We start from the raw sequence: 14,916 nt of genomic DNA, 5'->3' as shown, positions 1-14,916 counted from the left end.
AAATTCCTTAAGATCTGAAGCAGCCTAACTTATAGCAGCTAATCAAAATGATACAGATTAGAAATATTGTTATGGAGCAGCACCAGGTGTTTTAGTTTGTGGAAGTTCTGCCTACATCCCATTAATGTGACTCTGGGGTGTGTTTTGATGTTTTCTCTCTTTTTTGTGGAGCTCATGTTTCCCAGGTGGAATACGGTGGCCACTTTATTTGTCTTTAACTAGAGATGTGAGATGTTGCAGGGTACCATTTAATGGTTCCAATGGCAGGGATGACCGTGACCATGTAATAGATGGGCCTTCAGGCATGGTCTATAAATTCAGGTCCTCCGGACGGATCTCAGGAATAGGCTGACGCCAGAAACAGAAGGTACTGAATTCTGGGAAACTGAAAGCTGAACTTTGTTCTTTACTCAGCAAGGGAAAGACGTGATCCACCAGCTCGCTCAATCTACTGTACCTACACACAAACAGAAAGAGAAAGAGAAAGAGTGTAAGACAGCTAAACAAACAAAAGCACCCTTCGACTCTCAAGAAGACCTTGAACAAAGTTCAAGAATCAGCTCTCCACCTTCGCATCAGCATAATCTTTGACAGCTGAGGTTGACTTCAGAGTTACTTTTATGTAACTCTGCAGATCAATGTGCGCACTTACGAGGACTTGTTGCCCTTGGTTTGCTCTTGTATGAGCTCTCCTTTGGGGTTAACCGTAAAGATTCTGCAGAGTGGCACTCCAACCTCCTTGTAGGCAAAGACGTCCTGAAATAGACAGTCAGAAGATCAGACTCCAATCTGTGTTGTTCTTTCCACAAAGTCCACAAACAAAAATATCCTTCTATGCTAGTTTCTGACATTTTATGATGAAACCTATGCAGTCGTGCCTGAATAAACATCCAATGTCTTCCTCCACCCAAACATTAGAATTTATTCAGCTGACCGGTCTGTAGCAGCTGGTCATGAGCGTGTAGCCTGAGGGGACAGCGCTTCTAAGTTCTAAACCTCACACATAAATCTTTATGCGGACCTTTGACTCTGCTGCTGAGGTCAGCATGCATTGAAAAGAAAGTTAACTGCAGTCCAACTTACATTCGTTCGGTTTCCAAATGCAGCATAAAAGGGGTGTTTGTTGAGCAGGAAAAGGTTCTTGATGTCAGTAAGGCATTCGATTTTGAAGATTTCTGGCTTCTTCTCAATCACCTCCCTTTGAAACAAAGAAAACATTTGGAATTAAAGCTGCAAGCAGCGATGAAAGGGCCCTCGCACCCGTGCCGCCGCCACCCGGTGGCTTTAGGAAGACAGAGCATGGTTGGACAATGTGCATTTAAGGAGGTATATATAGTAGTTGCTAGCAGGTTTAGTATGTTTTTAGCATGCTTAGTACACAATAGTTATGTGGTTAGTACTGCATTACTGTGTTAACCATGTCAGTTTCTGTTGCCAGTAGGTGGGGCTATGTCTATATCTGAATATCGCTATGTAGATGTGTTCAGTGCAGGACTTTTATCAAACATGTGGAGTTTGGGGCAGATTGGACATTGTATGCTTGAGTTACAACAACTTCCTTTAGCATTTCTAGCATGTTTTATGATGTTTCTAGCATATTACATATTAAAGGGTTAGTTCACCCAAAAATTTAAATTCTGTCAGTAATTACTCACCCTCATGTTGTTCCAACCGCGTAAGACCTTCGTTCATCTTCGGAACACAAATTAAGATATTTTTGATGAAATCTGAGCCATGTTTCACTCCTCCATAGGCTTCCAGTGTGACCGAAACTTGCTGGCCCAGAAAAGTTATTAAAGAGATCGTTAATATAGTCCAAGTGACTCCAGTGGCTCAATCTTAAGTATATCAAGCGACGAGAATACTTTTTGTGCGCAAAAACAAACAAAAATAACGACTTTATTCCACTATTCATTTCCTTCTCTCTGGATGTCTAGTTGGTTTGCGTAGTGTTTTTGCGCAGCGCGTCTGTGTCACACGTCACCACGTAGGCTCACTATTGGCCGACGCCGGTCATGTGTGTGTTGCGTGATGACGTGCAACACAGACGCGCAGCGCAAACACACTACGAGGCCCAGAGAGAAGGAAATGAAAAGTGGAATAAAGTCGTTATTTTTGTTTGTTTTTGCGCACAAAAAGTATTCTCGTCGCATGATAAACTTAATGTAGTGCCACTGTAGTTACTTGGACTATTTTAACGATGTTTTAATAACTATTCTGGGCCGGTGAGTTTCGGTCACACTGGAAGCCTATGGAGGAGTCAAAATTCTGTCAGATTTCATCAAAAATATCTTAATTTGTGTTCCGAAGATGAACGAAAGACTTACATGGTTGGAACAACATGAGGGTGAGTAATTACTGACAGAATTTTCATTTTTGGGTGAACTAACCCTTTAATTTTGGGGTAGATTGGACATTGAATGCCTGAGTTACAGCAAATTCATATTTAATTGCAGTAATAGGATGCTTTAACACTTAGCTAAGTATTTGATTGCATGTTTCTAGTATGTTGCTAACATGTTTAGCAGTTGGTGACACTTTTTTATATGTTATTAGGAGTCCAGAATAGTGTTAAACGTCACTTCCTGTTGCCAGCAGGCGGCGCTATGACTATATCTGAATATGAGCATGGACTTGTGTTCAGGAGATAACTATTATCAAACGTGTGAAGTTTGGGGTAGATTGGACATTGTATGCCTAAGTTACAACAACTTCCTTTAGCATTTCTAGCATGCTTTAGAACTTAGCTATGTGTTGCTAGCATGTTTATTGCATGTTACATATTAAGTTTGGGGCAGATTGGACATTCCATGCCTGTGTTACAGCAAATTCATATTTAATTGCAGCAATAGCATGCTTTAGCACTTAGCTAAGTGTTTGCTAATATGTTTCTAGTATGTTGTTAGCATGTTTAGCACTTGCTGGCACTTTTTTATATGTTATCAGGAGTCCACAACAGTGTTTAACATGTCACTTCCTGTTGCCAGCAGGCGGTGCTATGACTGTAACTGAATGAGCATGGTCATGTGTTCAGGACAGAACGCTTATCAAAAGTGTGAAGTTTGGCGCAGATTGGACATTGCCTTCTTGAGTAACAACAACATCCTGTTTCATTGAATTAGCTAAGTATTGCTAGCATGTTTTAACATGTTTCTAGCATTTTTAGAAGTCAGTGGCATTTTTAACATGTTGCTAGAACGGCATCAACGTGTTAAACATGACACTTCCTGTTACCAGTAGGTGGCGCTATTACTATAACTGAATATTCTCATGTAGATGTGTTCAGGCCATGACTCTTATCAAACGTGTGAAGTCTGGGGCAGATTGGACATTCTGTGCCTGAGTTACAACAAATTTCTATTTAATTGCAGTAATAGCATGCTTTAGCACTTAGCTAGGTGTTTGCTAGCATGTTTTAGCATGTTTCTAGTATGTTGTTAGCATGTTTAGCACTTGCTGGCACTTTTTTATATGTTATCAGGAGTCCACAAGAGTGTTAAACATGTCACTTCCTGTTGCCAGCAGGTGGCGCTATGACTATAACTGAATATGAGCATGGTCATGTGTTCAGGACAGAACGCTTATCAAAAGTGTGAAGTTTGGGGCAGATTGGACATTCCATGCCTTAGTTACAGCAACTTCCTATTTATTTGCAGCAATAGCATGCTTTAGCACTTAGCTAAGTGTTTGCTAACATGTTTCTAGTATGTTGTTAGCATGTTTAGCTCTTGCTGGCACTTTTTTATATGTTATCAGGAGTCCACAACAGTGTTTAACATGTCACTTCCTGTTGCCAGCAGGTGGCGCTATGACTGTAACTGAATATGAGCATGGTCATGTGTTCAGGACAGAACGCTTATCAAAAGTGTGAAGTTTGGCGCAGATTGGACATTGCCTTCTTGAGTAACAACAACATCCTGTTTCATTGAATTAGCATGCTTTAGCACTTAGCTAAGTATTGCTAGCATGTTTTAACATGTTTCTAGCATTTTTAGAAGTCAATGGCATTTTTAACATGTTGCTAGAACGGCATCAACGTGTTAAACATGACACTTCCTGTTACCAGTAGGTGGCGCTATTACTATAACTGAATATTCTCATGTAGATGTGTTCAGGCCATGACTCTTATCAAACGTGTGAAGTTTGGGGCAGATTGGACATTCCGTGCCTGAGTTACAGCAAATTCCTATTTAATTGCAGTAATAGCATGCTTTAGCACTTAGCTAAGTGTTTGCTAGCATGTTTTAGCATGTTTCTAGTAAGTTGTTAGCATGTTTAGCACTTGCTGGCACTTTTTTATATGTTATCAGGAGTCCACAAGAGTGTTAAACATGTCACTTCCTGTTGCCAGCAGGTGGCGCTATGACTGTAACTGAATATGAGCATGGTCATGTGTTCAGGACAGAACGCTTATCAAAAGTGTGAAGTTTGGGGCAGATTGGACATTCCATGCCTGAGTTACAGCAACTTCCTGTTTCATGGCGAAACATCAAAATTTGTCAGGCCGCCGAGGGCCCGCCCTTCGACGAAAACTCAAGATCTTCGCAATTTAACGTCGCAAAGGCCTTAAGATTACACTCACCAAATTTGAAGATGATCAGATTAAAACTGTAGGAGGAGTTCGTTAAAGTACGAGGCCTGAAAATGGCAAAAAGTGCACAAAAATCAGAGAGGAAGTTGAAAATGGCTGACTTCCTGTTGTGTTTAGAGCTATGCTCCAAGAGACTTTTTTGTAGGTATTAGGTCATTACACATATGTACCGAATTTCGTACACGTACGTGGAACACAGCGGGAGGCGCACTCTGTTGAACTTTTATAGGTGGCGCTATCGAGCCATTTTGCCCCGCCCAATTCTGAAACCTATATCAGATGTAAATTTTCGCCAGTTCTGACGCGTGTGCAAAGTTTCGTGAGTTTTCGAGCATGTTTAGGCCCTCAAAAATGCAATTAAATGCGGAGAAGAATAATAATAATAATAATTAAAGCTGCAAGCAGCGATGAAAGGGCCCTCGCACCCGTGCCATCAACACTCGGTGGCTTTAGGAAGGCAGAGCATGGTTGGGAAATGTACATTTAAGGAGGTATATATAGTAAGAGTATGTCAAAGTCAGTTACAAAATGTTTTGTATAATGGTGATAATAGCATGCTTCATGACTCAGCTAAGTGTTGCTAGCATGTTCAGTCTGTTTCTAGCATGCTTAGTACACAATAATTATGTGGTTAGTACTGCATTACTGTGTTAACCATGTCAGTTTCTGTTGCCAGTAGGTGGCGTTATGACTATAACTGAATATGAGCATGGATGTGTGTTCAGGACAGAACTCTTATCAAACATGTGAAGTTTGGTGCAAATTGGACATTGCCTTCTTGAGTAACAACAAAGTCATGTTTCATTGAATTAGCATTCTTTAGAACTTAGCTAAGCATTGTTAGCATGTTTTAACATGTTGCTAGAACGGCATCAACGTGTTAAACATGTCACTTCCTGTTGCCAGTTGGTGGCGCTATTACTATAACTGAACATTCTCATGTAGATGTGTTCAGGCCATGACTCTTATCAAAAGTGTGAAGTTTGGGGCAGATTGGACATTCCATGCCTGAGTTACAGCAAATTCCTATTTAATTGCAATAATAGCATGCTTTAGCACTTGGCTAAGAGTTTGCTAGCATGTTTTAGCATGTTTCTAGTATGTTGTTAGCATGTTTAACACTTGCTGGCACTTTTTTATATGTTATTAGGAGTCCACAACAGTGTTAAACATGTCACTTCCTGTTGCCAGCAGGTGGCGCTATGACTGTAACTGAATATAAGCATGGTCATGTGTTCAGGACAGAACGCTTATCAAAAGTGTGAAGTTTGGGGCAGATTGGACATTCCATGCCTGAGTTACAGCAAATTCATATTTAATTGCAGTAATATCATTCTTTAGCACTTAGCTAAGTGTTTGCTATTATGTTTTAGCATGTCTCTAGTATGTTGGTAGGATGTTTAGCACCTACTGGCATTTTTTTATATGTTATTAGGAGTCAAGAACAGTGTTAAACGTCACTTCCTGTTGCCAGCAGGTGGCGCTATGACTATAACTAAATATGAGCATGGACATGTGTTCAAGAGATAACTCTTATCAAACGTGTGACGTTTGGGGTAGATTGTACATTGCCTTCTTGAGTAACAACAAAGTCCTGTTTCATTGAATTAGCATGCTTTAGCACTTAGCTAAGTATTGCTAGCATGTTTTAATATGTTTCTAGCATGTTTAGAACTCAATGGCATTTTTAACATGTTGCTAGAACGGCATCAACGTGTTAAACATGTCACTTCCTGTTGCCAGTAGGTGGCGCTATTACTATAACTGAATTTGAGCATAGGCATGCGTTCAGGCCATGATTCTTATCAAACATGTGAAGTTTGGGGCAGATTGGACGTTCCATGCCTGAGTTACAGCAAATTCCTATTTAATTGCAGTAATAGCATGCTTTATCACTTAGCTAAGTGTTTGCTAGCATGTTTCTAGTATGTTGCTAACCTGTTTAGCACTTGCTGGCTCTTTTATATATGTTATTAGGAGACCACAACAGTGTTAAACATGTCACTTCCTGTTGACAGCAGGTGGCGCTATTACTATAACTGAATATTCTCATGTAGATGTGTTCAGGCCATGACTCTTATCAAACGTGTGAAGTTTGGGGCAGATTGGACATTCCATGCCTGTGTTACAGCAAATTCCTATTTAATTGCAGCAATAGCATGCTTTAGCACTTAGCTAAGTGTTTGCTAGCATGTTTTAGCATGTTTCTAGTATGTTGTTAGCATGTTTAGCACTTGCTGGCACTTTTTTTATATGTTTTTATATGTCCACAACAGTGTTTAACATGTCACTTCCTGTTGCCAGCAGGTGGCACTATGACTGTAACTGAATATGAGCATGGTCATGTGTTCAGGACAGAACGTTTATTAAAAGTGTGAAGTTTGGCGCATATTGGACATTGCCTTCTTGAGTAACAACAACATCCTGTTTCATTGAATTAGCATGCTTTAGCACTTAGCTAAGTATTGCTAGCATGTTTTAACATGTTTCTAGCATGTTTAGACCTCAATGGCATTTTTAACATGTTGCTAGAATGGCATCAACGTGTTAAACATGACACTTCCTGTTGCCAGTAGGTGGCGCTATTACTATAACTGAATATTATCATGTAGATGTGTTCAGGACAGAACGCTTATCAAAAGTGTGAAGTTTGGGGCAGATTGGACATTCCATGCCTGAGTTACAGCAAATTCCTATTTAATTGCAATAATAGCATGCTTTAGCACTTAGCTAAGAGTTTGCTAGCATGTTTTAGCATGCTTCTAGTATGTTGTTAGCATGTTTCGCACTTGCTGGCACTTTTTTATATGTTATTAGGAGTCCATAACAGTGTTAAACATGTCACTTCCTGTTGCCAGCAGGTGGCGCTATGACTATAACTGAATATGAGCATGGCCATGTGTTCAGGACAGAACTCTTATCAAACGTGTGAAGTTTGGGGGAGATTGGACATTCCATGCCTGAGTTACAGCAACTTCCTGTTTCATGGCGAAACATCGAAATTTGTAAGGCCGCCGAGGACCCGCCCTTCGACGAAAACTCAAGATCTTCGCAATTTAACGTCGCAAAGGCCTTAAGATTACACTCACCAAATTTGAAGATGATCAGATTAAAACTGTAGGAGGAGTTCGTTAAAGTACGAGGCCTGAAAATGGCAAAAACTGCACAAAAATCTGAGAGGAAGTTCAAAATGGCTGACTTCCTGTTGTGTTTAGGGCTATGCTCCAAGAGACTTTTTTGTAGGTATTAGGTCATTACACGTATGTACCGAATTTCGTGCACGTACGTGGAACGTTGCAGGAGGCGCACTCCGTTGAACTTTTATAGGTGGCGCTATCGAGCCATTTTGCCCCGTCCAATTCTGAAACCTATATCAGATGTAAATTTTCGCCAGTTCTGACGCGTGTGCAAAGTTTCGTGAGTTTTCGCGCATGTTTAGGCCCTCAAAAATGCAATTCAATGCGGAGAAGAATAATAATAATAATAATAAACAGAGCAATTCCAAGAGGGTCCTCACACCATCGGTGCTCGGGCCCTAATAATTAAAGCTGCAAGCAGCGATGAAAGGGCCCTCGCACCCGTGCCATCAACACTCGGTGGTTTTAGGAAGACAGAGCATGGTTGGGAAATGTACATTTAAGGAGGTATATATAGTAAGAGTATGTCAAAGTCAGTTACAAAATGTTTTGTATAATGGTGATAATAGCATGCTTCATGACTCAGCTAAGTGTTGCTAGCATGTTTAGTCTGTTTCTAGCATGCTCAGTACACAATAATTATGTGGTTAGTACTGCATTACTGTGTTAACCATGTCAGTTTCTGTTGCCAGTAGGTGGCGTTATGACTATAACTGAATATGAGCATGGATGTGTGTTCAGGACAGAACTCTTATCAAACGTGTGAAGTTTGGTGCAAATTGGACATTGCCTTCTTGAGTAACAACAAAGTCATGTTTCATTGAATTAGCATTCTTTAGCACTTAGCTAAGCATTGTTAGCATGTTTTAACATGTTTCTAGCATGTTTAGAACTCAATGGCATTTTTAACATGTTGCTAGAACGGCATCAACGTGTTAAACATGTCACTTCCTGTTGCCAGTAGGTGGCGCTATTACTAGAACTGAACATTCTCATGCAGATGTGTTCAGGCCATGACTCTTATCAAAAGTGTGAAGTTTGGGGCAGATTGGACATTCCATGCCTGAGTTACAGCAAATTCCTATTTAATTGCAATAATAGCATGCTTTAGCACTTAGCTAAGAGTTTGCTAGCATGTTTTAGCATGTTTCTAGTATGTTGTTAGCATGTTTAACACTTGCTGGCACTTTTTTATATGTTATTAGGAGTCCATAACAGTGTTAACATGTCACTTCCTGTTGCCAGCAGGTGGCGCTATGACTGTAACTGAATATAAGCATGGTCATGTGTTCAGGACAGAACGCTTATCAAAAGTGTGAAGTTTGACGCAGATTGGACATTCCATGCCTGAGTTACAGCAAATTCATATTTAATTGCAGTAATATCATTCTTTAGCACTTAGCTAAGTGTTTGCTAGTATGTTTTAACATGTCTCTAGTATGTTGGTAGGATGTTTAGCACCTACTGGCATTTTTTTATATGTTATTAGGAGTCAAGAACAGTGTTAAACGTCACTTCCTGTTGCCAGCAGGTGGCGCTATGACTATAACTAAATATGAGCATGGACATGTGTTCAAGAGATAACTCTTATCAAACGTGTGAAGTTTGGGGTAGATTGTACATTGCCTTCTTGAGTAACAACAAAGTCCTGTTTCATTGAATTAGCATGCTTTAACACTTAGCTAAGTATTGCTAGCATGTTTTAATATGTTTCTAGCATGTTTAGAACTCAATGGCATTTTTAACATGTTGCTAGAACGGCATCAACGTGTTAAACATGTCACTTCCTGTTGCCAGTAGGTGGCGCTATTACTATAACTGAATTTGAGCATAGACGTGTGTTCAGGCCATGATTCTTATCAAACGTGTGAAGTTTGGGGCAGATTGGACATTCCATGCCTGAGTTACAGCAAATTCATATTTAATTGCAGTAATAGCATGCTTTAGCACTTAGCTGAGTGTTTGCTAGCATGTTTCTAGTATGTTGCTAACCTGTTTAGCACTTGCTGGCTCTTTTTTATATGTTATTAGGAGACCACAACAGTGTTAAACATGTCACTTCCTGTTGACAGCAGGTGGCGCTATTACTATAACTGAATTTTAGCATAGACATGTGTTCAGGCCATGACTCTTATCAAACGTGTGAAGTTTGGGGCAGATTGGACATTCCATGCCTGTGTTACAGCAAATTCCTATTTAATTGCAGCAATAGCATGCTTTAGCACTTAGCTAAGTGTTTGCTAGCATGTTTTAGCATGGTTCTAGTATGTTGTTAGCATGTTTAACACTTGATGGCACTTTTTTTATATGTTTTTATATGTCCACAACAGTGTTTAACATGTCACTTCCTGTTGCCAGCAGGTGGCACTATGACTGTAACTGAATATGAGCATGGTCATGTGTTCAGGACAGAACGTTTATTAAAAGTGTGAAGTTTGGTGCAGAATGGACATTGCCTTCTTGCGTAACAACAACATCCTGTTTCATTGAATTAGCATGCTTTAGCACTTAGCTAAGTATTGCTAGCATGTTTTAACATGTTTCTAGCATGTTTAGAAGTCAATGGCATTTTTAACATGTTGCTAGAATGGCATCAACGTGTTAAACATGACACTTCCTGTTACCAGTAGGTGGCGCTATTTCTATAACTGAATATTCTCATGTAGATGTGTTCAGGACAGAACGCTTATCAAAAGTGTGAAGTTTGGGGCAGATTGGACATTCCATGCCTGAGTTACAGCAAATTCCTATTTAATTGCAATAATAGCATGCTTTAGCACTTAGCTAAGAGTTTGCTAGCATGTTTTAGCATGCTTCTAGTATGTTGTTAGCATGTTTAGCACTTGCTGGCACTTTTTTATATGTTATTAGGAGTCCATAACAGTGTTAAACATGTCACTTCCTGTTGCCAGCAGGTGGCGCTATGACTATAACTGAATATGAGCATGGTCATGTGTTCAGGACAGAACTCTTATCAAACGTGTGAAGTTTGGGGCAGATTGGACATTCCATGCCTGAGTTACAGCAACTTCCTGTTTCATGGCGAAACATCGAAATTTGTCAGGCCGCCGAGGACCCGCCCTTCGACGAAAACTCAAGATCTTCGCAATTTAACGTCGCAAAGGCCTTAAGATTACACTCACCAAATTTGAAGATGATCAGATTAAAACTGTAGGAGGAGTTCGTTAAAGTACGAGGCCTGAAAATGGCAAAAACTGCACAAAAATCTGAGAGGAAGTTCAAAATGGCTGACTTCCTGTTGTGTTTAGGGCTATGCTCCAAGAGACTTTTTTGTAGGTATTAGGTCATTACATGTATGTTCCGAATTTCGTGCACGTACGTGGAACGTTGCGGGAGGCGCACTCCGTTGAACTTTTATAGGTGGCGCTATCGAGCCATTTTGCCCCGTCCAATTCTGAAACCTATATCAGATGTAAATTTTCGCCAGTTCTGACGCGTGTGCAAAGTTTTGTGAGTTTTCGAGCATGTTTAGGCCCTCAAAAATGCAATTAAATGCGGAGAAGAATAATAATAATAATAATAAACAGAGCAATTCCAAGAGGGTCCTCACACCATCGGTGCTCGGGCCCTAATAAACAGAGCAATTCCAAGAGGGTCCTCACACCATCGGTGCTCGGGCCCTAATAAATTAAATCAACTACTTGGAACTTGTATATGAATTCTGCTTCATTGTTTTTTTTTATTATTATAATTAATTCTGCTTATTAAAGGGATAGTTCACCCAAAAAGGAAAATTCTGTCATTTACTCATTTACAATTAAAAGATATTTTAAAGAATGTTTTGGTTACCACCTACTTCCACTGTACGGACAAAAAACACTGAGGCATTTCTCAAAATATCTTCTTTTCTGTTCCACAGAAGAAAGTCATACCTGTTTGGAACGAAATGTGGTTGACCTATCACTTAAAAACTAAGAAGTTTGTATAATACCTGTGAAATGCCGAGAAGAGGCTACTAGGAGAGAGCATGAGGGGTCCACGGGGCAGGATAATGCCTCCGTCGTTTACCCACTGCAGATAACCTCGCGTCATGTCTGCCATGCCAATTGCCCTTGCTGAGCAGTACAGGAATTTATATCCATTCCTGGAAAACACAAGCACCCTTTTATCAAAACTAGTGTTTCAAGTCTCTTAGTCGAGCCCTTTTAAAACATGTCTTCGAGGAATGCATTTTCATGGGGTTGAGGATTAAGAATGCAAACTCACTCAGCCACGGAGTGGTAGAGTTTAGCAATGCCCTGGTGCGTCCAGTCCTTCCCAAACTGAGGCAAAATCTGCCCGAACACATCTGATCTGAAAACACATAAACATACGGGTGAACATGGCATCTACTAGCAAAAGGAGCAAAATCCTCTGGCGCATATTTGTTCTACTTAGAAGGAAGTCCAAGTCTCATTCAACTGGGTTCCTAAATATAGCTTCTGACATTCTTTTTATTCTTAGAACTAATAGACTTGCGAAGAAGAGAGATTTTTTTCTCAGCTTGGGCAAAACTCTGTGTCATCTACTAATGAGGATCCTCTCCCCACTTTAGCGTTTTATCTCAGACTCTTTCTGAGTGGCATTAAGAGAGAGCAAGATTTAAATTGGCTCATTACGGTGACATCCTCCTCCTAGTCCAACCCTGGTCTGGGCGCACCCCACAGTCAGCCGCCCTGCTTCACAGACTCACAGAGATGTGTCAGGCAAGCAGGTCAGAGAAATAATAAGCGGCAGTCAATCTGCCCGTTTGATGTTTGCCACCCACCAGCCACTGAGGGCACGAGTCTGGAGGCGGAGAGCATTAGTTTGCATAGATGCGTTTATATTACAGCCGGCTTTGCAGTAATTAAAAACCAAAAATGGCGGACCGGTATCACACTAATACTGGAGCTGTGAACTCCATCAAACAGCCAGAAAAACTCAGGGAGACATTGTCCGTTAAATGGCACATTGTCTTCGTCATTGTAAGCGTTAGTGGAGTGGGTTGCGATGCAAGATCATTATTAGCGGTTCATTATTTGCCACATACCCTGAGTACTTGTTTTTGATGAAACAAGCTCGGCCTTGATCTATAAACCTCTTTTGGTTCTGGCAGTAAAAAACCTGGCAGTGAATGAGTCCTTCTGCAGTAACTAGTGGAAATGTTTATGCACACCTCAGCCTTTCCCCTCATTCATGACTACAGTAAACTATAAAAATGAAGAACAAAGGTGGATTTTCAACAAACAACCCAGCAAATGTTTTTCATTAGTGTGATGCATGTCTGTGGAATACATACTTGGTGATGGTTCCATCAATATCTGAGATGATAACTTTGTCATCCCAGTTCCAAAGGTAGATGGTGCCTTCACAGCGGCACGTGCCCTGGTACTGTGTTGTAATGCTGAATGTCACATCGTTGGGTCCTTCTTTGAGTTTCAAACTAGCCTGTAAGTCAATACCACCTGATCATTGCATCTCTTTAACACCACATAGCATCTTTTCTATCTGTATTACCACAATTGCAACAAATTATGGGTTTAGAATTGTGACGATTATCTGTATAGTTAACTAATATTAATGAACTAATTGATACATAATCCTCTGCACCATACACTTGACTGCTGAATCCTGCGAAATATATAAATAAACATGTGCTTTAATAATTGAATAATAGAAACAAGATTAAAGATTAAAATTAATTTGACCCGAGTCCTGAGACTTAATTTTGCAATACAATCAGTTCATCTACACTACAAAGTCTTCATAAATTTATGAAAAGACATAAGCTTTATTTAATGAAGTAGATTTTCTATTGCATAACTGCTTCTCAAGCTGCCAACAGGGGGCGGTCTAGTGCAAATCAACGTCATGACACTACCCTTTCAGAATGAGTCACAGAGCTTTTACATAAATTCCTGAAGGAAGCTTAAGAGGCAGCTTTAATCAACTGACTCACAGAGAGCAGTTGCACTACAGGCAACAGAACTGAACTGGATATTTCAGTCAAAACCACTTGAGCAAGTGTTGAAGATGCTTATGTAAATAATAGTCACTGTGTAAAGTGACTGTTTTAGCATAGATTATGTCTACAGAACTAAATATTTCCGTCTCCTTCTTCTAACAAAAATGTAGACTCACAATCTGGTCGGAGGAGAGGCGCAGGGACTTGCGGTAGGAGTGAGTGGATGTGTGGCCGTGTGGTTCAGAATGGACCTTGCGCTCCATTGATGATGCGGCAGCGCTCACCTCCTTCCCCTCCTCATCGCTGGATGAGTCCCTGGTGTCCACTCTGTACTCAGAGCAAACAGGGAATCAGTGAACTAAATTTGCAACTACATCCATTCCTAATTTAGATTAAAAGGGCACCACAGAGAATGAGACAAAACAGAAAGTAGGCTGGATCGTCCTGATTCACTTCTTGTGTATTAAAGGGTTAGTTCACCCAAAAATGAAAATTCTGTCAGTAATTACTCACCCTCATGTTGTTCCAACCCCATAAGACTTTCGTTCACCTTCGGAACACAAATCAAGATATTTTTGATGAAATCTGAGAGGAAATTTGATGAAATCCTTCATAGGCTGTTAGGTAATTGATATCTGCCAGCCCAGAAAAGTTAGTAAAGACATTGTTAAAATAATCTACAGTGACTACAGTGGCTCAACCTTAAGTTTATCAAACGACGAGAATACTTTTTGTGTGCAAAAAAATAAAAATAAATAACGACTTTAATCAACTATTCATTTTCTTCTGTGTGGGCCTCTGGGTGATTTCACGTAGTGTAACAGCACAGCGCTTCTGGGTTGTACGTCAGAACGTAGGCTATTAAAACGTTTTTTTTTTTTTTTTTGTGTACATAGTATTCTCGTCGCTTGATAAACTTAAGGTTGAGCCACTGTAGTCACTTGGACTATTTTAACAATGTCTTTACTAACTTTTCTGGGCTGGCAGATAGCAATTATCTTGCAGCCTATGAAGGATTGAGCCAGCTCTCAGATTTCATCAAAAATATCTTAATTTATGTTCCAAAGATGAGTGAAAGTCTTACGGGGTTGGAACAACATGAGGGTGAGTAATTACTGATAGAATTTTCATTTTTGGGTGAACTAACCCTTTAAGGGGGGAAAAACTAGTCAACAATCAATCAGAGCAAGGGTCAATGATAAAACTGATACTTTTATCTTTTACTTGTTTTTGTACAACTA

The 14,916-nt window shown here is 40.1% G+C and overlaps 1 protein-coding gene across 2 annotated transcripts in view; it reads right to left on the bottom strand.

Annotated features, from left to right (window-relative positions):
* The window catches only part of lpin2 (lipin 2), a 28,320-nt gene continuing 13,404 nt past the window's right edge, over window positions 1-14,916 (bottom strand). For both annotated transcript variants that reach the window (XM_079875630.1, XM_079875629.1), the window contains exons 14-20: window positions 13,852-14,002; window positions 13,010-13,158; window positions 11,956-12,042; window positions 11,681-11,833; window positions 1,084-1,198; window positions 653-756; window positions 1-457 (exon numbers count right to left, since the gene is read on the bottom strand). In XM_079875630.1, coding sequence (XP_079731756.1) covers window positions 310-457; window positions 653-756; window positions 1,084-1,198; window positions 11,681-11,833; window positions 11,956-12,042; window positions 13,010-13,158; window positions 13,852-14,002 — 907 coding nt within the window. In that variant the 3' untranslated portion in view covers window positions 1-309. The remainder of the gene's footprint in view (window positions 458-652; window positions 757-1,083; window positions 1,199-11,680; window positions 11,834-11,955; window positions 12,043-13,009; window positions 13,159-13,851; window positions 14,003-14,916) is intronic.

The sequence above is a fragment of the Squalius cephalus genome (genome assembly GCF_949319135.1).
Source record: "Squalius cephalus genome assembly, chromosome: 7".
Lineage (NCBI taxonomy): Eukaryota > Metazoa > Chordata > Actinopteri > Cypriniformes > Leuciscidae > Squalius > Squalius cephalus.
Note: the sequence above shows the minus strand (reverse complement) of the source record. Positions and strands in the feature narration are given on the sequence as shown.